The sequence below is a fragment of the Elaeis guineensis genome, chromosome 1, assembly GCF_000442705.2.
Source record: "Elaeis guineensis isolate ETL-2024a chromosome 1, EG11, whole genome shotgun sequence".
In the NCBI taxonomy this organism is placed as follows: domain Eukaryota; kingdom Viridiplantae; phylum Streptophyta; class Magnoliopsida; order Arecales; family Arecaceae; genus Elaeis; species Elaeis guineensis.
Window position 1 is genome coordinate 157,603,964 of NC_025993.2, and position 25,229 is coordinate 157,629,192.

Genomic DNA, 25,229 nt, shown 5'->3' on the forward strand with positions numbered 1-25,229 from the left:
AAAATGGATCTGGCATCTCCATGTTCCTAAGCAAATCCAGTGTTTTCACTGGAAATTATTCTGGCAACAATTATCTATCAAGGAGCTTTTATTGTATAGGCATATCCTAAGTGGTACGTTCCCTAATTGTGATCTATGTGTGGCTCATGTGGAGGATTGCTAGCATGTTATTGTCACCTATGCCTTTACTCAAGAATGCTGGAAGCTCTTAGCCTATCATTTTAACTGTCTTAGACCCTTGTCGTCGCTCAAGTTATTAGCATATCTAGCTAATCCCAAGAATGATCAGTGGGGAAAGGCATTAGTAGCTTACATGGCCTCTCTCATTTGGTATGCTTGCAATCAACGACTTTTTCAATCCTGCCATCTGCCACCCATGCATCTTTTCAGGTTATGCATTTGTTTCTATAAAGATCAATTCTCTCCATCATTTATTGTGAAGCATGTAGTATCTTCCCATGTAAGGAACTGGGGTAATCTTTTGCTGTGTCCACAGCACTATTCTGATCAGTTAATCTCTTGGTTACCTCCCTATGGGACTCTTTTATTAAAGTTTGATGAAGTGGTCACTTCTGATAAAGTCACGAATGGTTTTATTATACGTAACCACGACGGGTCTATGCTTGTCACTGGTGGAAAGCTCTTATCTCATTTCACTGTGCCATTTGCTGAACTCATTGAGCTTTGGTTGGGAGTTCAATATTTAATATCACATTATCATACATTTAAGATTTGGATCCAGGGAGATTCTTTGGTTATCATTTCATGGCTAAAAGATATTAATCATAGCAAGCTGAGTCATTCTTCGTCGATGCAAGACATCAAGTTATGGCTTTCTTCTTTTCAATGTCTAAAAATTATGCATGTATGCTGCGAAGGTAATTAAGTGGTAGATTGGGCTGCTAATCATGCTCTGTTAGGTGACTTCTCATTCAATTCTAACTATCTGCATCACTTCCCCAACTTGCTTGATATATTGAAAGCTGATGCGTGCTAGAGTTTTTTTCCGAGACATGGCCGATAGATTGTTTTTTTGGGTCATGCATATATTTTCATTCTCGTTCATTTGTGAGCTATTTTGTTTTCATGTCATACTTTTTCAGTCCTACTTATTGTGCTGTAGTTCTGCTGCCATTGCAACAACTGTTGTGGCTGAAGCCGATGATGGACCTTAGGGATGGCCTAATGCTTTGGTTATCATTGTGGATAGCTGGTTATTAGCAGTGATCTTATATCACAGAATTTCTGTCCTGAGGCTTCCTTTGTTTTCCTTTCCTTTTCACATGATGAGCTATATTGATACTTTGCTTGGTGACTAGTGTTTTACCACATGGCTTCGGCATAACTTGTTGCATGTTGTATTGAATTTATGCATGCATGCCATGCTTGACACAAGTTTTTGCTTCCTGTATTTGTATGGTATTGGTACTCAGTCTGCATTTGAAACTAAAAATGGGGTATCAGGATGCTATCCTAATGGGCAACAGCAATTGGTATCAAGACATTGGTTCATAAACTCTGTTGTATTACGTATTCATGCATACCTTATTAATTTGTTTGGTCTTTGTTTGGAATTGGCTTATTTCTTAATTCTACTATCTCCGAGGCATACTTTGATCCGAGGATGGAAGTTTTGTTTTTATGTCTACCTGCTAAATCTGTTCTCCAGATTAGTTCTCTGGTTTTGTTTACTAGCATATTTTTCCGGCATTCGGTTATCGTGTATCAGGAGAGATTGGAGGAGGATCATTTGTTTCTTTCTCACTGCAGGGTTCATTCAATATCGATATAAATGCTGTCAGGCCACCTCACTGTTAACCAACTTCTTTGTGCCAATAATGCCACATATAGACGTTGGGGTTTCATATCATCTGCTAGCTGGGATTCAACTTTGTATTCAGCTTCCACTTCATTCAGTGGTTCCATGCACACATCTATTCAGTGAAGTGCTTCATTTTATGTTACTGTCTTCATGTGCAGCTTTATCTGTAATGTTGGATTGGTCAATAACTCTGTTATCTGTGTGCCTCTATTTGCTTGTCATAAGCCTGCAGGTGGTCTTGCAGTATTATATCGGAAGTGGCTTACAGATGAAAATTTCTACAGGATTATTTTGCTCAGAAACCTTATGTATCTTGTTACTTATAATCTTTATATACATATATCCTTATTCGGTATTGCCTTTAGTTTTGGGTCTACAGTTTCTTTAATGCCTTTGTACCTTGTAAGATATTTTGAGTTGTACTCCTAACTGTTCTGTTTGATAATATTGTTGAACTTTTTTCAAAAAAAAAAAAAACATGCACCGAGCATCTCTACCAGAAGATGCCAAAGTTGGGTCCCAAAATGATGTTACAAGAGTAGGATATTAATGGACGCAAATTAGTGTGCCATGTCCCTAAAGTAAAATATCAGGTGGTCAAACATGGATCTGAAGTAAAATGCTTCCACCATTCATAACAGCTTCTGGATGCTTAGCAAACTCAACCGAATTACAATTTCATCAACCAGTCTGTGGCCATCAGAGCAGCAGCTTGGCCAGTTAGTGTTCCAACTACAATCTGCAAATGCACCAAATGTAAAATCGTCAAAAGCAAATAACCAGGCTATGCCATAAACAAAGATGTTACTACTGATCACATACCTGACCAGCTGCACGTAATTCTCACGAAGTATCATGCAGACTTGAGTATCTCTTGGCTGCAACGGCACCTAGAATGGCAGCGCCCAAGAGCGCGGCCTCATTCTCTCATGAAAGAATGGTAGGGAGTCCTGAAAAAGCGCCGAGGAGCCGGTTTCTTTGTGAAGGCGAAGATTGTGGTTAGTTGCCCTCCACGTCAACAGACGGTTCTCGATGTCTTTGGCAACTCCCCACTCCCATGACCCCGCTTGAAAACGCCGCCGCTGATAAGAGAGGACTAAAGTTTGAACTCGCAGCACTCCTATTCGCTCCCTACTCGCCTTGACGATGCCTTCTTGCCCTCTCTCTCCACTCCTCCCCCGCCGCCACTCTCTGCCCTCCCCTCGCCTCCTCCTCCTCCTCCTCTACAGATCCCTTCATTCTTCTCCTCCCGCGCTCGACCTCTCCGATCCCACCCTCATTGTCTGGGGCTCCAACACCGGCGTCGGCAAAACCCTAGTCTCCGCCGGCCTCGCTGCCTCCGTCCTCTCCCCCTCCTCCCCCAACCCCTCCACCTTCCTCTACCTCAAGCCCGTCCAGACCGGCTTCCCCCACGACTCCGACTCCCGTTTCGTCTACCGGAAGGTCTCCGACCTCTTCCGCCATCGCCTAGGGGGCTTCTCCGCCGAACTTCTCGCCTCCAATCACGCCCTCAAGGCTTCGGTCCCGGCCGCCCGCCAGGTGCTCGGCGCCCGGAGCGAGCGGCCCGAGGAGGAAGGGGAGGAAGCGTCCACTGGTTTGTGCTGGTACGAGGAGACGCGGGTGGGGACAGGGAAGAGTACAAAGGGAGATTTTAAGCTTGTGTGCAAGACGTTGTATGCATGGAACGAGGCCATTTCTCCACATCTTGCAGTGGAGAGAGAAGGGATGACGGTGGAGGACTCATCACTGAGGGAAGTACTAGGGAGGCTTTTGAATTCGTCTGCGGGAGGAGGTGATGGGCGGAAGGAGAAAGTTTGGAGACTAATCGAGACTGCAGGGGGTGTTCTAAGTCCAGGGCCTTCAGGCTCTATCCAGTGCGACTTGTATAGGTGTGTTCTTTTCTACTGCTTCTTTCTATTTGAGATCAAACCAAGTAGATGCTAGTTAATAGTAGCGGTAAAAGCATCATTTACTAATGCAGAATTTGTTTACAAAACTAAGATTGATTCGTATATCAAGGATGAAATCGATTTTCCTTTCAGCTGTACTTTTGGTTGTTTATTGTGCATACAAGAACATTGTGAAGGACACTTTCCTTTGGAAGACAAGAAATGTAGCCATTAGACAAAAATTCATTACCTTTGTTACTCTGCAGATCATTTATCTTTCGCTATGAGATTATAGCCAATGCCTGAGCACTGAAAGGATGAGAGGCATGAAGGTTTATTAATCGTTAAACAAGGAGAAGAAAAATCTAACTTGGTTTGGGGGTAGGAGCTGCCAAATTCATAATATGGAACAAGGAGACAGGGACTGCTGCTTTGGGCGTTATTCTGTTCATGTTTCAGAGAACATAGACCACATAGCAAAATCTTGTCTCCATGCTGGAGAACCTTAAGCTTTAATAGATAAAATATTCCCTTTTGTGTAAAATTAAACTGAAATTATGATTTTGTCTTTAGTCGATAAAATAATGCCTCTCATTTCAATTCAACATCAATAAGGAGAACAAATCTTCAAGTGAATTCATGCTAGCAAAGTATTTTCTATTCTTCCTGCATTATTCATAGCTGTTGTATTTGGGGCATTCAGCACTCTCTAGAACTTTACTTTTCTTTCATGAGTCTTACATCTTAAATTACATTGCAATTTGCTAGTTGTTTGATGTAGAGTTACACCTTTTGTCTTGGTTTTCAAAATGCCCTTGTAAATCATAAGCATGGCTTTCTCAGTTATTTCTATTTTTAGCAAACCAGGCCTTTCCGCCTACCTGCTGTTCTAGTGGGAGATGGCCACTTGGGCGGTATATCTACGACTTTATCTGCATACGAGAGTTTAATGCTCAGAGGATATGATGTCATAGCCATTATTTTAGCAGATCAGGGCCTATCAAATGAGGTTCCCTTGTTGTCCTACTTAAGGCACAGGTAATTCACAGATGGTCTTCTCTTATGTTTGATCATGAATAAAACTTAAATATATTTATTCACTGTGATTATATTTTTAGTGTGTTATTTTTACAGGTATACATACTTTTAGCATTATTTTATTTGGAAATTTATCCCCATTGGCTCTTAAATCTAAACCACATGCACACAGCCGCACACACAAAAACTTGTGACAACCATCTCATATCAGCTCTCTAAGTGCACTTAGTCACTGTTCATGTAGGGGAGGCAATGGTTTGGGTCAGGTCAAGATATAGGCATCAAGGAAAAATTATCAATCCAAACTTGATCTGTTTATCTAATCGATCAAAAATCTCCTGTTTATTGAACATATAACCCGAGACATATGTAACCCATTTAATAAAGGAGTTAGATTGGTTCAAGTTATAATAACATGTTAAATGGGTAAATGGTTTAAATGGATCAGGTTGTAATCTTTGTTGACTCGACCCAATTATTAAATATGTTGAAATAGATTAGCCTCCAATTCCAATAGGTTTACACTTAGGATGTGCTCTAAGTCCTTATCATTTTGTGTTAGATATCGATAAGCTTATCGGGTATATTTAGGATGATATTCCTTGGTGCATGCTTTTTGTGGATGATCAGATTAGTGAATGAAACAAAGGTCAGAGTTAATTGTAACTTGGAATCATGGAAGAGTGTATTAGAATCCAAGGGTTTTAGGTTAAGTAGGACTAAGATAATACATGGAATGCAATTTTAGTAAAATTAGAAATAGAAATGAAGGTGGAGTGAAAATTGAGAGGATGACTTAGATGGTTTAGATATGTACAACCTAGGCTGAGGGATGCATCAATATTAAGGGTGATTTGATATATGCAGAAGGAAAAAGGGTAGAGGTATATTGAAAATTACATGATGTTAGGATTTGACGCCTCGAGATTCAGCCCTCATTGAGCCCACAGCGAGGTTCGCGGCGAAAAACGGAGTCCAACGAGACCAAGATCACCTAAAACGGAGCTCGGATGGAGGAGATACGAGCTTTTGAAGTCGGCACGAGAATCAAGGCGGCGGGCGGCAGCGGTGCGGCCGCAGGCGGCGGCGCGCGGGATGCGCGACCCAGGCCGGCGCGGGACGCGCGACCCAGGCCCGCGCAGTGGGGGCCCGCAGCCCAGCCGGGCGCGCGGCCCAGGCGGGTGCGCGGCCCAGGCACGCGCAGGCCCGCGCGCAGGCACGGCCCAGGCCCGCGCGGGCGGGCCGGCCCAGGCCAGCGGCCTGCTGGCCCCCCTTGCCCCGGTCCACCGTGGATCGGGTGGTCCACGGCGCTGTCTGTGGACCGCGTGGGCGTTTCCCACGCGTTCCTCGCGGTCCACGGCACTATTCCGTGGATCGGAGCGCGATCCAATGGCCCAGGTGGCTCCCGGTCTTGATCCGACGATCTGGGACGTTAATTTGGCTTGTTTAGGACTCTTAAACCTAATTAGATTAGGTTTAAACTCTGTTTAAGCCTTTAAAAAGGCCTGTGACGAAATAGAGAGGTGAGTGGTTCGTTTTCTCGCCGCCGTACGAACCCGTGAAGAGAGAGAGAGGCGAGGGCGCTGAGAGAGAAGGAGCAGGAGGCTCCTAGACAGCGGTCGCCAGGCTCTTCAGGGGTTCAGGGGGATCTCCAAGAGAGAGAGAGCTTTTGTGAGGGGAACTTCAGATGAGAGAGAATTGGATGTACAAAGGTTGAGGGTGAGGTCTCCTCTTGTAAAATTTCTTTTTCATAGTGAAGTTTGCATGCCCCGTGGAGGCGAGCCCTTTTGTGGCTGATCCATATATTTTGATTGTTTTCTTTTTGTTTTGTTTCTTCTTTCTTCCTGCTGCATCGCGTGGTACTGAAAGGATCTTGGGAGGTGGTGTCCTGGCCAGACATCCACCCAACAAGTGGTATCAGAGCAAGGCGGTACAAGGACGCAGATTGCAGTGGTGGTGAGCAAGACTGAAGATGGAGAAAACAGGAACAATCAAGATGGAGATCAACAAGTTCGATGGTAAGAGCAATTTCTCCTTGTGGCAGGCAAGGGTGAAGGACGTGCTCATCCAACAGGGGTTGATCGATGCTCTCTTGTGTGATGAGAAGTCGACCACCATGGAGGTGCGGGATTGGAAACGGCTACAGATGCAGGCGGTGAGTACCATCCGCATGTACTTGGCGGATGAGGTGGTGATCCATGTGCTGAGCGAGACTTTCCCGATGGTGTTGTGGTCGAAGCTCGAGGAGTTGTACATGGCGAAGTCTCTCACCAACACTCTTTTCCTTTGGAGGCAGTTTTACCAACTGCGGATGACTGAGGGACAGAGCGTGCAGGAGCATCTAAACCACTTCCAGAAGATCCTCACCGACCTTCTCAGCGTTGGCGAGAACGTTGAGGAGAAGACCAGGGCGCTGGTTTTGCTGGCGTCGCTTCCCCCTTCGTATGAGTCCTTGGTGACTGCTCTTCTAGTGGGGAAGAGCACTATCAAGATAGACGAGGTCACCGCGGCGATACTCTAGAACGAGATTCTCAGGAGGGAGAACCCAGCTTCGAGTTCAGGTGTCGATAGCTCAGCTTTGGTGGCTTCTGGAGGTGCAGGAGGCGGTAGACGGAGTGACAGGAGATCACATCGAGGGCGGTCTAAGTCCAGGAGGGACTTGAGCAAAACCAGGTGTTACCGGTGTGAGGAGTTGGGGCATCTAGCCAGAGATTGCCCTCAACTGAAAAATCGGACGGTGGCTGCTGTAGCGACGGCCGGCAGCGATTCAGATGGAGATGTCCTGGAGATATCTGACGAGGTATCTACTTCTTCCCAGCAGTGGATATTAGATTCTGCATGCCCCTATCATGTGTGTTGCAGAGAGGAGCAGTTTGACTCCCTGGAGAACAGTGAGGGCACTGTATATCTGCCGGATGGATCGAGCTGTGCGATCAGAGGCATTGGGACGGTCAGCTGGAGGACACATGACGGTGCAGTGAGGAGATTGGGGGAGGTCCGATACATACCCGATTTCAGGCGGAATCTTATCTCACTTAGCAGACTGGATTCGAGAGGCTACAGGACGGTAGCTGGTGGAGGAATCCTGAGGGTGTTACGCGGCAATAGGATTGTGCTGGAGGGGAAGAAGGGGAGCAGAGGACATTATTACCTGGTAGGGAGCCCAGTGCGAGGTGGAGCTTCAGGAGCCAGGTGGAGCCCAGAGCGAGGTGGAGCTTCAGGAGGTGGATCGGGCACGAGACAGGAGACTCGGGAGGACGAGAGGCGACGTCGCAAGGTGAGATTCCTATTGCCGCAGGATGATGCCCCGAGCAGATCTCAGGTCAGAAGGAGCACAGCATACGACGGAGATGGGATCGAGCAGCCTGGTTCGACTCCCATATTTGCCCATCCATGATCAGCAGGCGATTGGCCCAGGGCATGGGGGCAAAGAGATCCAGAAGCTCTCGGAGTTTGAAGGACGCCGAATATCGAGTCGAGGTGGAGATTGTTAGGATTTGACGCCTCGAGATTCAGCCCACATTGAGCCCACAGCGAGGTTCGCGGCGAAAAACGGAGTCCAACGAGACCAAGATCACCTGAAACAGAGCTCGGATGGAGGAGATACGAGCTTTTGAAGTCGGCACGAGAATCAAGGCGGTGGGCGGCAGCGGTGCGGTTGCAGGCGGCGGCGCGCGGGACGCGCGACCCAGGCCGGCGCGGGACGTGCGACCCAGGCTCGCGCAGTTGGGGCCCGCGGGCGTGCGGCCCAGCCGGGCACGCGCAGGCCCGCGCGCAGGCACGGTCCAGGCCCGCACGCGCGGGCCTTCCCAGGCCAGCGGCCTGCTGGCCCCCCTTGGCCCGGTCCACCGTGGACCGGGTGGTCCACAGCGCTGCCTGTGGACCGCATGGGCGTTTCTCATGCGTTCCTCGCGGTCCACGGCACTATTCTGTGGACCGAAGCGCGATCCAACGGCCCAGGCGGCTCCCGATCTTGATCCGACGGTCTGGGACGTTAATTTGGCTTGTTTAGGACTCTTAAACCTAATTAGATTAGGTTTAAACTCTGTTTAAGCCTTTAAAAAGGCCTGTGACGAAACAGAGAGGTGAGTGGTTCGTTTTCTTGCCGCCGTACGAACCCGTGAAGAGAGAGAGAGGCGAGGGCGTTGAGAGAGAAGGAGCAGGAGGCTCCTAGACAGCGGTCGCCATGCTCTTCAGGGGTTCAGGGGGGTCTCCAAGAGAGAGAGAGCTTTTGTGAGGGGAACTTCAGATGAGAGAGAATTGGATGTACAAGGGTTGAGGGTGAGGTCTCCTCTTGTAAAATTTCTTTTTCATAGTGAAGTTTGCATGCCCCGTGGAGGCGAGCCCTTTTGTGGCTGATCCACGTATTTTGATTATTTTCTTTTTGTTTTGTTTCTTCTTTCTTCCTGCTGCATCGCGTGGTACTGAAAGGATCTTGGGAGATGGTGTCCTGACCAGACATCCACCCAACACATGAACTGAAGGAATAGGAAAGGACTTAAAATCTAAACATCTTTCAGAAAGTATGATCCTAAATTGAGTGGAATGGAGGAAAGGGTTCATTGACCTGACCCTAACTTATTTAAGATTAAGGCTTAGTTGAGTTCAGCTGAGTTGGCTTGAAATAGATTGGCCATGTTAGGATTCTAAACTTGAATTCAAACCATTAAATAAATATATCTAAGTCTGGCTGACCTATCTATGACCCAAATTTGTTTATGCGAAACCCTAACTCGCTTATATCGGATCAGTTGCAGGTCGGATCGGCAAGTCAACTCACAAATTGTCATCCTTGCACTCATTCTTATGAAGGCTTTATTTGTCTTCACCATTTTTACTGAAAATATCACTGTGAATAGCGGTATGTTTAGAAGATGTATGCTGTCTTCCTTGTTAAGCTAGTACAAATGTAATAGTTCCCTAGGGAATCATGAGGTTTTGTACTTGAAATGTAGATGCCATATACTTGATAAATTAACCATGAAATGAAATATTTGATTTATTCAATCAGTACTGCAGAATACTATTATGGTAGATTAAATCATTGCCTTCCTTGAATGAAAGCACCTCATTTATAATTAATTTGTGTTCCATTGGAATTCCATATCTAGAGATGTGGGAAGGACCCGGTTCACATAACAAGCTTTTTAATGCTTTGTTAAATAGTTACTTCTCATCATAAGGTTCATAAAATTTCATGTGGTGGCAAACACCTCCCTTTTCCAATTGGGCTATTCCCATGTTTGGTGTTGGCCCTCAGAAGCTATAGAAGGCTCCAGATAGTCTCACATACTCTTGAGTAGATTTGAGACACTTCTTTTCTTTTCACAATATTTTTCCCCCATCTCCTCTCTTCATCTGTAAACTCCAGTGTTCAGTTTGGACGTTGTCTACCTCAAGTAGCTGCTAGGTTGCTGATAGAGCTCTTAGAACACTTTGAAGAGTGCTCGTGTCCACTTTTCATTGTGGCCGCTGCAGGTTTATATGGAGTTCTAGAACTAGATATGGAATTAACAAGTTTCATTATTTCACTATGGCCACCTTGAGTCATAATCTGAGCTTTCAAAGCTATCCAAAAGAGCCAGGACAACTGGAAGTGTTTTTAGAACTCTGTAGGCCTGCAAGCTATACTCTTTAGCTATTAAAATCAAAACTGGAGCTTTTAGGGCACTGGGAAGATCCTGCAATCCCTTCTAGTAATCACGAATCTTCCAGAGGTCCTTACAAGAGCCAGCATATTCAGCATGAGCCTCTGTTTGAGTTCTCTTGCTCAGCTTCTGGTTCAAGAAACTGACCAATTTCAACCAAACAAGACCGTAGAGCCCACAAGGTTGCTTGAAGACTTTAAAGTTCAATTACTGTACTAGAATCAGATCATAATATCTCTTACTCATCATGCTCTGTTTTTCCTGTATTGTGCTCATGTTATAGCATGAATAATACCCTATGTTTCTTACAATTGAAAGTTCACCTATATGGTTCACATGAATTTTTTTGTTTGTACCTCTGTTGGTTTTTAATGGTTGTTCTGTAGCATTACATCTAGTGAACTGGAGTTTTGATGATAATTGTGTCCTTTTAGGGTTCCTGTGCTTGTATTGCCACCTGTCCCAGAAGACCCATTGAATGATTTGGTGGATTGGTTTTGTGAATCTAGTAAGACATTCAGTTCTGTTCAGGAGTTGGTGATATCTACTCACTCAAAAAGGATCCAAAGGTTGCATGATATGCCCAGAAAGGCAGGGAATATTCTCTGGTGGCCATTCACGCAGCACAAACTTGTTCCTGAAGACATTGTTACAGTAATTGACTCACGTTGTGGTGAGAATTTTGCAGTACATAAGGTTTGTGCAAGATCAAATTGATTTATTTTGACTTCATCTATTGTCTCATAATGATGCTTCATTGTTATAAGTTATAACTGTTGTAACTTGTATCCCAGTGGTTGATTACAATAATCTTTTCATGCTGAATATTTTTTGGTATTAGTCTCCGCATGCTTGCATGTTCTTAAAACAACAAACCTATTGTAGAGAATATGTTATACAAAGTTGAACTAATTTTTTAAATTTTATTTAAAAGTCCCATCCTCAGACTTGATTCATTCTTTTGGTTCAGGTTCGTAATGATCGGGAAATGATTGTCCCACAGTTTGATGCATGTGCTAGTTGGTGGACTCAAGGGCCAGATTTTACTTTGCAGGTCAGTCATATCATAGTAACTTGCTCTGCAAGCAGTCTCCTGAAGTCAAATATTTATTATTTAATTTTTTTATTTCCTGTTCTTTGGTAAAAGGAAAAAAACTCTCCCTGCTATGCTTTAATGGCTTGTATATGCAGCAAGATGATGCCATCCTTGTTTAAGCATATAATGTTTTCCTTTTTGCTGTACCTCTTGTGCTTATCGGCCAACTATCTGGATTGCCTGTCATGTATTATTCTGATCAATTAGATTTTTATTTTGAATATAAATATTGTTTTATTGTTGTATTGCCTAAAGTTATTTATGAATCTGTTGGCTGAAGAATTTCTACTCTACACAGAGCTAATAATGGTTCTTCCATGTTGTGGGAGGTTGCAAAATATGAGACTAACAGAATGAAGTCACGTGAATTTTATCCTTCTATTTTTGTTCCATGATATATGCTGGATGTTGTTAAAACACATCCGCTGGCTGTTTTTTCGCAAAGTTTTGGGCCAGCAATACTCATCATTTCTTAATAACAAACTCAATGTCTCAGACATCCTTGGAACAGTGTGTGAGCATCTGTGCACATGCCAATGCATGTGTCTGTTAGTGTGTGTACACCCATAAGTTGTTTATTGGATGTGATTGCTAAGCTGATCGATAACTCTCCTAGAGTATCTTTGCTGACCAGCTTTATTTATTTTCAAGATAATTGCATCACTTGGTCTTTAATTGCTAAGCTGCCTTATTCTTTGACGAAATGATATCAACTATTGAGAAGCATATTTTTGTTCGAGTATTAACTTTCAAATCAGAAGAATGCAGCCTAAATTTTTTGTTTACCATTATTTCTCTGTTAGATGATTTCAGATTGAGCTTGCAAGAGATATGGGCTATTCTGCTGCAAGATATGGACATGTCATGTTTCCTGAGAATGTCTATGAGCCAGCACTGCATTGTGCAGAACTTCTGCTTGAAGGAGTTGGAAAAGGTTAGCATTTTTTTTTCTTTACTGGTTTATTTGCTCCATTTTTCATTAAGTCGCTGACAAGTTTGGCAAAACTTGAGAAAAAATAAATTTGTTGCCTGTGATGATGGGAGACCTGAGCAACTATGAGCAAGCAACCAGATCCATGGAATACTTTCTGATCTCTGAGCATATCAACCTCTAAACTACTTGGCAATTAGGAACAACAGCAAGAAGCACATGGTAGTCATATATACAGCGCCATACTCCACAGTCCACCCATTATCTGGGAAAGAAAAATACCTATTGGCACCTTGCAAGAGATTTCATTCTGTCAAAATTACTGTTCAAGGAGTCAACATGCATTCTAGATAATCTCTCTTAATTGGAGAATAATTGAATAAAAAAAACTTCTATGTACTGTAATCAGCAGGCATCATTCACATCGGAAAGGAGCAATCTGTGTTTGCACATACCTGGCTCAGTCCGAGAGCATTAGGTATAGCATGACAAACATCTTGTCACTGAAATATTGTTGTGTGCAGTGCCAGTTTTTTCGAGTTTTAAATTTCTCAAAGAAGCCCTTAACAAGTCAAGATTAAGATTCTGCAATAGTAAAGAATGCACAATTTTAGTATTGCTTGGACATCTAATTAGAGACATATTTATTGTGGAATGGTAGGAATATATTGAAACTGCTGGCATAGTGCAAAAGGGAAATGATATAGTGGATTTAGGTTCTTGTTCACACTGCAAATATTATCTCCTTAGATATAGGACGTGTAGTTTACTTATGTGAGCCTTTAGTATTTTGTTACTAGGATATTTACCTTTCTCAAATGAAAACGTTGTATCACGAAAGATATATGACAAGCAGCACACCGGTTATTTTCGATAATGTTCTTTCCTGTAACATTGTTGCTGCCAGTCACAATTTTTATAAGTTTTCATCAATTTTTTCTATAGTCTCATTTCCCTTTCGTGATTTATAATCCTATATTTTCTGCTGGTCAATCTCTGTCCAGTATAAGAAGCAATCACATTCACATCTTGTTCATGTATTGTTGGAAAACCGTCGTCATCCTTTTGTCTAATTTACACCTCCTCCATTTTCATGTCTCATTACACAGGTTGGGCTTCTCGAGCTTATTATTCTGACAATGGATCAACAGCAATTGAAATTGCCCTTAAGATGGCATTCCGAAAATTCTTATTTGACAATGAAATGCATCTGATTTCTGGCAAGGGGATTCCAAGCGAAAGATGTATTGAGCTCAGGGTGGGTTCCATTGTTTTCTCCACCTGTAGTCTATTTATTACCTTTTTCTATATATAAATTTTGAGAAGTCTTATGATAGATAGTGCACATCTTCTGATTGCATTGACTGCCTTCTCATTCTAAGAAATATATTGCAAGATGGATTGCTATTCAGTACTTTATGCAATCTTTGCGGGATGATTGGATATCAGAATTTAGTAGTGGATAGATTTTCTAGCATCCAAACCTTTTTTTTTTTCTTTTGAGAGAAAGGGAGGGGGACCCACCAACACCATAATTACCTGGATTTCAATACCTGTGGATGACCATCCAACATTCAGACCCAGAACTGCTGGCTGCTGGGCTGAGGGGTGTGACAAGAAGGGCAGGCCCCAGTTCCTTTTTGTGTTGGTACATAGCCCCAGTTCATCTTCAGTTAGCCAACTTATTATGAAAAACTGTCACTCTGCAAGTTAGTTTAAACCTTCCTATCCGCAGTTTGTCTGTAGTGCCTCTTGAGTCTGACATGAATAACATGGTAAGACACCTTTTCAATGCACTCAGTTAAATTCAAACTTGCTATCTATTCTAGAAGTTATTTATCTTAGCTATGAACTATAAAAAGAGTATGCTGGACAAAACATTTATTATCAATAAATTAATGGAGTTCTTGTCCTTTTAATGAGATGAAATCATAATAAAGCAAAATTTGTTGAGATTATCTTGATTAACCTATCGTTAGGTTAGATATGATATCAGGAATTAAAAGATGTTTTGTTACTGTGGACAACATTGACATTGAGCAAAAGCCCAATCTATTTTTTGGCATAAAGTTGAGTCTGATGCTTTGCAAGAACGAGGTAAAGAAGTTTGTCTTGCACACACGCATGGATGGAATGACACTTATATATCTTTTGGTTGTTGGCTCGGGAGTAAAACTTATATGAGCATGTCAATAGCCTTTTGGTGCACTCCTCCTAGAAGGAATCTCCATTTTAAGATACAAAAAGAAAATCATTTGCTCCTTAACATATTGTGGAGCTAATGTGCTAGTCTTTTGTTAGGGGCATGTTTGGTTGGGAGGAGTTGGATTCTGGAATGGGAATGAAAATGAGTGACTCCTATTCCATTCATTTGGTTGGGGGGAGTCCTATTTTCATTCTAATTTTGGGGGGAATTAGAATATCCTACTCCCTCAAGATCCAATCTCTACTCTCCTGTAGTATTCAAATCGCATTCTCATTTCGATTCCGATTCCAATCACAAACAAGCACATTGGGGGATATGATCATTTTCATTCCTATTCCAATCCATTCCGATTTTGATTACGAAGCAATGGTGCCCGTTTGGATATTGCTAGTTTGGATATTTATTGTAGACAACATGGCATTGTCCTCAACCGAGTATTGCAATATGTGATTTTGTGTAGGATTTGTTGACTAGCATGGCAGTGTCCAAATTGTATTGACTTGTACAGCTATGTATCATTCATTATAGTTTAACACTAGTTGATAACAATAGATGTAGATTGATATTGTGATTGAAGGTATTTTACTTGGTACCAAGGTTCGCTGTGCCGATATTAGAGCTCGGACCGGTCGGCTGGTGATATGATTCGGTATGCCCCTGTGCCGTTTTGTACTGAGCCCGAACCGACATAGAGAGAAGATGGAGAGACAATGGGAGAGGGAGGGGGAGAGAGAGTGGGGGAGGGAAGGAGAGCGAGAGGGAGAGAGGGTGTTCGAAGGCCACTGCAGGGTAGCTAAGCTCACTGCGCCGTTATCGAGCTCAGTGGAAGTCAGAGGAGGGTGGAGAGAGGGAAGGAGAGGGAGATGGAGGGGAGGCCCTCTCTCCCTCTCCTTCCCTTCCCCCCTCTCTTCCTCTTTTTCTTTCTCCCTCTCCTCCTCATCGGTATCTTATTTTGGATGTCGGAACCATCTTGGTCGGCTGCCAGTATGGTTCGGCATGCCCCAAACTGGGCACTTCAGCAAACCATGCCTGGTACTATGTTGAGTGGTTGCATTACATGTGGGTTTGTATCGATGTCGTACAAACAAATACCTCAGTACTTTATAGTCTTTTATTCATTCGAGAGTGGTAAAGGTAACAGGTAAATTGATTTTGAATATAGGTAGGGTAACATGCAACTTGGTGTATTAACAAGTTGTAAATATAGGTTTTTTTTTTCATGAGGAATATACCTTTTTCTATGTCCTTCCAATAGAATAGGAGAAGTTGTGAATATTGGTATAATAACAAGTAAATTGTGTGCTATGCTGCTGTCACAGTGTTCTTATCCATATGATGATTTCAATTCACTTTATGGAAGGAAACTAAACCAAGCAATAAGCATCCTCATTATCTTTTGTGCTTAGGTTCTTGCTCTAAATGGATCATATCATGGTGATACTTTGGGTGCCATGGAAGCACAAGCTCCATCATCGTACACAGGTTTTCTGCAACAGCCATGGTATGACTTTTAGCTATATGGATGCTCGATGTTATTCTGTCACTTGAAAAGTCAAGATATAGGCCTTCTGTGAAATGTATATAGATTACATGTTTAAATGCAGAGACACAAACACACGTCAGGATGGAGTGACAAATCTCACATTTGCACTTGCTTTCTTGAGCCCATGATATTTTTAAGCAGCAGAGATGCTTATCTACCAGGGATTTTGCTGAGTAGGTTGTGATACATTGTATTTTTATCGAATGCTCTCATTTTCTTGTAAGAACTAGAAAAAGGATTTTGGTCATGGGGAAAAGAAAAACATGTCTTTTTGTGTTTTAATTTCATGATGTGATGTCCATAACTTCAATTAGTGCACTGGTCGGTTAGGATTGCGTTAAGATTTGTTTAGATATGTTAAAATGATCTCGAATGTTATGTGTCTTGGTAAGCATACCCTTTCCACAGAACAGGGAAAACTTATTATTCTGCCCTTATCGCAAAAAGGGTTAGGTCCAACCTTGCTGCAAATTAATCTAGTTATGTTTCGTTTATTAACTACAGGTTTCATATTTTGGGAACAAATGAACAGGATATGTCAACTATCTTTATAATTTGAACTCCTGTCTGTTGCAGGTATTCAGGAAGGGGCCTTTTTCTGGATCCTCCAACTATTTTCATTCATAAGGAGATCTGGAATCTTTCTGTTCCTGAGTCTTTTCAATCTAATCAACTGAAGCCTGAAGACATGAGTAAGTGGATCATGTTTTGTGTTGTTAAGTTGCTATTAATTCATTATTTTCATAGCATAACCATTATGTGACCCTCACAGGATTTAGGTTGTCAGATCTGCTATTTTGTCCAAGCAGGGACTCTTCAGCTATTGCTGAAATCTACTCTGCTTACATATCAAATCAATTACTGCAATTTTCCAAATTGAGTTGCTCCACCCGGATTGGAGCACTAATTATAGAACCAGGTAAGTGAAGTTGGTCCCTTCAGTTTCCATCATGTGCTTGTAATATTTGGACTAGCTGACAGTTATTTGACTTTATTTGAAGTTTTTCCAAATAATTAATTTATTATATTCAACTTTTCTTGGGTGTGGATCTTTAAGTTAATCTCATGGTTAACTTGGCACGCAGATGATATATAAACTATTTGGAAACAGCTGTTCTATGCTGCTGCAAACTATCTTTAATCTTTATCCTTTTTTTGGCCAAGTTAAGGCAAAATTTATATTATTTTTATCTCAAAGTCACCTTTTTGGTTCTAGCCTTTCTTTGCTCATGCCATTTGATATGGACTTAAAGTTGCGTGTGGTGCATCACCAAGCATCTTGGAAAGTAATCTGGATTGCTTTCAAGATAGATTGCCATTATTAAATTGTCAGTAATGTTAATTACTGTGTTTGGTACATGTAGGTAATGTTGTAGTAAAATTACTGAAAATCTTGATTGGCATGTTTGGTATGACAATCAGATTATCGGTAATATGAAGTCAAATTCCTAAAATACCTCGTTAACTTTATAATAATAATATAATATAATATAATATAATATTATTATATATAATGATATTTATATAATTAATATAATATATTTTAATATAGTATATTATAAATTATATTATGATATTATAATAAACTATTATAATATAATATAATATTTTAATAATATAATAATATAATATATTATACTATATTATTATATATAATAATATTATATTATATATTATGTTATATTAATAAAAGATATTATTATAATATATTATAATATTAATATATTAATATATTACAATATATTATAATATAATATATTATACTATATTATATTATATACTATATTATAATAATTATATAATAATATATAGTAATATAATATTAATGATATTTATATAATTTATATAATATAATATAATATATTTTAACATAGTATATTATAATACTATATTATGATATTATAATAAACTATTATACTAATATATTATATATTATATTATTTTAATATAATATACTAATATAATATAATATACTAAATTATTATATATAATAATATTATAATATTCATTTATTAATATATTACAATATATTATAATGTAATAATATAACAATATAATTAATATAATATAATATATTATAATAATAATATAATAATATATAGTAATATAATAATATAATAATATAATATAGGATAACAATATAATATAATATAATATAATTTATTGTTATATATAATAGGATTTATATAATATATATTATAATATATTATCATATTCTATATTATTGTAATATAATATAGTTACTATAAATATAATAATAATATAATAATAGTATATTATATTATGATATATTATATCATATTATTATATATAATAAGGGGAGGGTGAGAGCCGTCGGGGAAGGAGGGTGGAGGGATGGATTTTGTGTGATTTTTTTTTTGAGGGATAATTTTTTCTAAAATTTTTTTTGCAATATTGCCAAACAAGTGGCAATCTGGATAGCTACCTCTCCCCAAGGCAATCCAGATTATCTCCTCAGAGGTAATTTGGATTGTCAAGGCAATCTGAATTGCCACCGAAAAAGCATACCAAATACAATAATCTGGTGGGTCCACTTTAAATTGTCAGCAATTTAGATAGATTGTCAGCTACCAAACACAACCTAAGTCTCTGTAACTTGTTTCACATGTTTATCCTTTTCTCTCAGTTCACCATGAATGAAGTTTCCTTTTACCAACTTTTGCATTCTCTTAATGCACTCATTATTGGTTCCTTTTATCCTTCACAATTTAATGTTAATCTACCTCTACAATGTCAGATGCACTCTTATTTCATTCACCTTCTTGTTCACAAAACTATCACACGTATCATGCATATATATTTACTTATAAATCGAAATAGAGGTCAAATTCATAATTGAGCATGAAAGGTTAACAAAGTTTTCTACTGTATGCAACATGAAGGAGGGGTCATGGTGCTTTTTCCACAGGGGAGGTGGAGCTTAAAGAGAACAGTGATTGGGTTTTTCATTTTTGCATTGTTAACTAGATACAAACCATCTCTAGAAAAGCTTGAATTTTGGTGCCCCCGGGATATCCAAGCCTATAGTTAGAGTTGAGGCTGAGATATCCACCGACTGTTAGTCATAATATAAAGCATAAAATAATGACCCTTACGGATTTATACCATAATGTAGGGTCAGTTTGCCCGTGGCTCCTTGTTATTTACATTTGGTCTTCCTTTTTTTTTTTCCTTTTTTCTTTTTTCAGATTCTGCCACAAGTTTGAGCCAACCATTAAACAAGACTCTCTTTATTGGGACCTGTTTTTATTTAATTTTGTCTGATTATTAATATCGAAGGCTTCTATTCCTTCATATTTGCTTTTGCAACTTGAATTGAAAAATTGTCCAGTCCATATAGTATTGGTTTTTCTTATGCGAACACAAATTGGATCTGATAGCGGAGTCTCTACTTTATGCATTGTTTGTGAGAATCTGTTGGCTGACGGCGGTACTACACAGTGAAGGCATAATAAGTGCAGCAGAGACTAAGGTTTGTTATTAATATATTGATGCTGCTTTGCATATGTAATCATACCAAGTAGATAATAGAAGAAAAGTAAAGGGGAAATAATTTTATTCTTTGGTGACGTATGAAGATAAGCTGAGAAGGAGAGCCTTTAGTCTAGATTTGCTTTATGGTTTTAGTTTTATTCTTCTAATCACGAACAAATACCTGGAGGATTTGTCTGTCAGCTCATTACAACTTAATCATGAAATTGTGCCTTATCCTTTGACAAATTGACTAGAATATTTATAGTGTGTTTGAGTCAGTACTTCTCCCCCTATTCAATTACTAACCCAAAGAAAATCAAATATTGTGAAACTAAATGAACAAATGTTCTTGCAGTTGTACAAGCTGCTGGTGGAATGCATATGATTGATCCATTGTTTCAGCGCATCCTTGTCAGGGAGTGTCAAAGTCGTAGAATTCCTGTTATATTTGATGAAGTTTTTACCGGTTTTTGGCGTCTTGGGAGAGAGGTAATGCAGGGATTTGATGCTTGACTACAACTGAACTTCTTTATCTGTTTGACTATGCTTTCTGTATCTTGCAGTCTGCTGCTGAACTACTAGGTTGTGTGCCTGATGTGGGATGCTTTGGGAAACTAATGACTGGAGGGATTATACCATTGGCGGTAACTTTGACAACAGAATCTGTTTTTGAAGCATTTAGAGGTGACTCGAAGGTATTTAACTCTAAAGTCAGAAGAAACGGGTGTTTTTTTTTAATCTGCTATTAGTTCTGACTTCATTTCTTTAAATGCATTCATCCATTGCTTGAAAGAATGAAAAGTTCCACAGCTAAGACGCTTGAGATTTCTGTTGGTTTGATTCAGCTTATGGCTCTTCTACATGGTCACTCCTACAGTGCCCATGCTATGGGTTGTACAGCAGCTGCTAAAGCTATACAGTGGTTCAGAGACCCTTTTACAAATCCGAATGTTGAATTTAAAGAGAAGAAACTAAAAGAGGTATGCTTGGTCTTCTTTTACTACTCTGGCACCCTTTTGATCTGTGAAACATTTTTCCACCCTGGATGTTTGCCTAATTTCTTTTTGTGATTGAATTTTTTGAACTTATAATGTTTATGTGCACTGGTGCTTCCTCTGTAGTACTAACAGTCCAACACTGCTTAGGGAGCCAGAAAGTCATGGTTATGTATTTGTTTTCAGTTACCTGAAGGCATAGACAACTAAGCTTAGATGGTCACATATATGAGCTGCTGATAGTGGGTGTGATTAGGCAATAACTCACTCAACCATCATTGAGCCACTTCAGATGAAACTCAATAAGAGCAGTCTAGTTATCAGTCATGCTGTCAGAAGGGACAAGATTGACCATTGAATTCTAGAACATCAGATGATCACAAGAGCTGTAGGAAAACCTAAGATTCAGAATATGGCAAATTTGGTTCATCCAAACCATTGTTTAAGATGGTATTTGACATGCTAAATGTGAGAGGTGTTATCCTCTGTAATAGTCATCTAATTCACATATCAAAGCAGGAATCTCCAAAAGGCAGTGTAGACCAACACATAGAAGGCACTGGCTGTGAATGAAATGTCCTGATAGTAAATCACTAGATTAACTTCTTGAATGTGGCATGATGGGCGTGTTTGAAACTGCAGAGTGCAATATGGATGCAATAGAGATGTTGAGGAGGAAGATCAAGAAAGTTAATGGCAAATCTTAATTCTTGAAAGTCCAAAATAAACAAGGAAGTAGGGATAAAATTATGGCTAGCAGGCATTGGGAGTGGGAAAGATGCATTAAATAGAGTACAGGTAGGAATAGAAGGTTCAACATTTAGTAAAAACTGGGCTGGAACAGCTCAAATGCCTCAAGATTCAAAAAGAAAGTCTAAAACTTCACAAAGGAATAAAAGATTAGGTAATCCAAGAAAACAGAGAGCAAGAGGTGTTTTATCGCAGCATGAAAGCAAGAAAATCCAAGAATGGGTAGCTGGGTTGTATTTCATCTGGGTTAGTGATGGAGGATTGAGTTTTCCCAATAACAAAAAACAAAACCTTTAATTCCAATGAAAGATTACGAGCACCATACTGAACTAGAAGAGTCTTCCTGTAGGCCTTAAGATCAACCATTAACCTCATTGCAATAAAAAAATTAGAAAACAACACTATCACTGGTGAAAATTCCAGTTGAGACATCTTAAGCCTTAATAACAATCAACCACAACATCTGGGAAGTCCTTCTGTAGCCAAACAGAAAGTCGGAAGTAATTCTGAAATTCAGAACACTTCTCAACACCAACTGATGATGTGATCATTGGCCTCCAGTGATGGTCTAGTAAGATGCACTATGACCATACGACTGTTTCGAGATTAACAAAATGTTCACAATATTTGTGGATGATGTTGGTGCTTTTTTCTTTTTTTTTTTTTTTTGTTCCCCCTGCCCTCGGGGGGGTGTTGCATGCAAGGATCCTAGTGTTTTAATATTCCGAAACTTGTTTAATAAATGCTGAATTTAAAACAATGAGAGATGAGGGCTGTGAAATTTGAAAATGTAAGAAAATAGAAGAATGCAGTCATCATAGCGGGGAGGTACCACAGATTAAATCGTGATAAAACTCTATAAATTCAAGCAGCATATAGAGATAAACTTATGTCTTAATCCAATAAATTATGCATGTGGACAGATATTCGATCATCATTTTGCAGATATTTTCTGGGCAATTGGCCTAATTGATAGTAAATTTGTGATCATGCGTTTCTTTTGCTAGTACCATTTGCTTTGCCGGTGTTTTTGATGAATGTTATAATTGTAGTTGATTCATTTATTTTTAGTCAATTTTGGGTTCTTTCTCTGATCCTTATCAAAGATGTACTAGAGCACTACTTTTGTAAAGCATCATCATGATTTTTTTTCAGCTTGCACCTTTTAATTTGGGGAAAAATCTTGTATGTACATATGTATGTGTTTATATAGCTGGTGCATGGATGTCTTATTTATTGGTATTGTTTCCATTGGCCTGCAATAATGATTTATATATATGAGAACTCTTGCAGCTATGGGAAATGAAACTTGTGCTCCAGATTTCATCCCTTCCTGCTGTACAAAGAGTAATGACATTGGGAACCGTTTGTGCTGTTGAACTCAAAGCTGAAGGCTCTGATGCTGGGTATGGCATTATTGTATTACTTTCTTCAATTAAAAATGATAGAGTTTGTTGCAGTAAAAAGCAGCAAGACTTACAAACTAATGCTATAAATAACATGAGATCATGTCAATGCAAGAATGATGTTTGGCACTGAAAAACAAATAATGTTTCTAAGCATTGTGTGATATGCAGATGGTGCATGAACTAGATGACTAATTTATTTTTGCAGCAATTCAAGAGCCTAGTGACAGCTTCATCTATCTAGAATTACATCATTGCCTGCATATGAGAGAAACTGGGCTTTGTCATGTCTTATTTTCTAAACCTGATATTTCCTTTCTGTTTGGTAGTATTTTTTCATGCCAATAAACATTCAGCCTACTACATCATTCATTCACCTTCACTCCCTTCTCCACCCCAACTGACATGGACGCAGCAACTGTTTAAAAAAAGGGATGCGCACAAAAACTTGGGCAGTTGTCGGAGCTAATGCAATAATTCTTGAATAATGTGCTGTTTTCATATATATGGTCACAATAGACTATGCCTTTCATATGCAAATTTCTTGCTACACGACAGTGACATTTCTGTATAATTGGATACAGCTAATACCCTACATAAGTTCATCCACTTGATTCTTCACACGGAAAAGTTTAAAGAAATGCTGCTACTCCTGATCTAGGTCTAAGTTGTTTTATATTTAAGATTGCTAGTGGATTCCACAATTAGTGATATGAACTCACCCTGCAAGATTCGGATTATATTATGGTCATTGATTTAATGCTGGTAATATTTGCAGTGTTAGGTGTCAAAAGCTTATCCAATTCAGGCTGTGCCCTTTATACTCTTCATAACTTATTGCCTTGATGGATCTGTTCCTTGTGCAGATACGCATCCTTGTATGCGAGCTTTCTGATCCAGCAGCTTCGTGAAGATGGCCTCTACGTAAGGCCCTTGGGAAATGTCATTTATCTTATGTGCGGGCCATGCACATCTTCTCATTTCTGCTCTCAACAACTGAAACAAGTATATCAGAGACTTCATGAGTTCAGCCAGCATCAGCTGAGAGATTCACAATCTTTTCAAAAGAGGGATGAACCATAGATCCTTTCAATATAGAAGTAGCTTCGTATGAGTGCCAGAAACCATCCAGTGGAACATATCTCAAAGGGAAATTTCAGCGTAAATGATCCAATTAACTTTATTGGAAAGATCAGTTCCCTAATAAGGAATGAAATGTATCAATTTATTGATTTTGAAAATGCAAAAGTGGATATCTCAGGTCCATTGTCATGAATAAAGTCTGCCTGTTTATCTGAGGCCACATGTTCTCGGGTCTTTTCAGAATAGTATCAGAAAAAGCATCTTTTCTCCCCTCTTTTTGAGAAACAGACAGAAAGGGTTGGTGGGATCAAACTTTACTGATTTTTTGCCAGAAACTATATGGAAGTACTAAATTATATTGAACATTGGCTAGAGCATTAATGAGTTCAAGCGAAGAAAGTTGGTTGGCTTTTCTCAAAATTATAATTGTTTATATATTTCTGCTTACTGTATAGATATTTTGAAGTGTAGTTAAGCACTCTAGAAAATCTAAGATTGTAGTAGTAGGATCAAACTGAGAGATCAATAGCAAGTTTGGATAAATAATAGATACTCAATATTTCATTAGTGAAGCAAAGATTGTTGTCTACCCTGAAATTTGTGATCTTCCGATGGTTGACTCAATGCAATCAATCTGTCATTCTGTAACTTGATTTCCTGGTTTACAGAAAACAAAAAAGAAAAATACTAAAGACTGATTTCAGGGATATTTATTATATATTTGCTCACTTGCTTATTTATAAAATAGTTGTTTATAAAATTCACGTAGATATACAATAATTCTTTGATTGTTAAATACATTATGTACTTGTACCAAAAAAATATGATATATGACTTGTCTGTTAGCTCTTCGCAAACTATTTTATTAAATCTGGATTTATGATATGATAAAATTATATTTTGAAAAATATATAACATAATTATAAGTTATAACTATTTGTTAAAAAGTAGTCTTCATTTTTGTTATGGTTTAACTTTCTAAAAAAATCATAGGAAATATATTGAGAAATATTTGCTAGGGAGGTACAAGAGGGAGGCTTGCTAAGTTGTACTATCAGTTGAGGCGCACATCATGAGAAGGATTGCTGGAATCGACAGGATGCTGGTAGGTACAAAGCAGCAAATATGCATCGACAACAGTGGCAGTTACAGACTCGTTCAATTCGTGAGAGAAGAATCTATTTCCCTTTCATGTGTAACACAACTAAAACCTACAAGGAGGGTTTATGCTGGGGGACAAAATCTACTTCCATTCCAATCAGATATCGGAAATTTGTCGTGCTTCTCATTTGGCTTTCAGTAAGCATGTTTCTTATAGGTTTGGTAC

The 25,229-nt window shown here is 39.5% G+C and overlaps 1 protein-coding gene across 1 annotated transcript; it reads left to right on the forward strand.

Moving 5' to 3' along the window:
* The first annotated feature begins 2,810 nt into the window (after window positions 1–2,810).
* LOC105039255 (bifunctional dethiobiotin synthetase/7,8-diamino-pelargonic acid aminotransferase, mitochondrial) lies at window positions 2,811–24,187 on the forward strand. Its single transcript, XM_010915339.4, has 14 exons — window positions 2,811–3,711; window positions 4,579–4,749; window positions 10,832–11,093; window positions 11,368–11,451; window positions 12,307–12,427; window positions 13,534–13,682; window positions 16,037–16,131; window positions 16,750–16,865; window positions 16,946–17,092; window positions 20,024–20,157; window positions 20,232–20,363; window positions 20,514–20,648; window positions 22,707–22,819; window positions 23,686–24,187. Exons 1-14 carry the CDS (start codon window positions 2,969–2,971, stop codon window positions 23,900–23,902), a joined length of 2,619 nt encoding a protein of 872 aa, XP_010913641.1. The 5' UTR covers window positions 2,811–2,968; the 3' UTR covers window positions 23,903–24,187.
* The last annotated feature ends 1,042 nt before the right edge of the window (window positions 24,188–25,229 follow it).

Coding starts and splice junctions, on each gene's coding strand:
- LOC105039255 (XM_010915339.4), top strand. CDS start 2,969: ATGCCTTCTTGCCCTCTCTCTCCACTCCTCCCCCGCCGCCACTCTCTG. Junction 4,750..10,831: donor TTGTCCTACTTAAGGCACAG/GTAATTCACAGA, acceptor GTGTCCTTTTAG/GGTTCCTGTGCTTGTATTGC. Junction 12,428..13,533: donor GCTTGAAGGAGTTGGAAAAG/GTTAGCATTTTT, acceptor CTCATTACACAG/GTTGGGCTTCTCGAGCTTAT.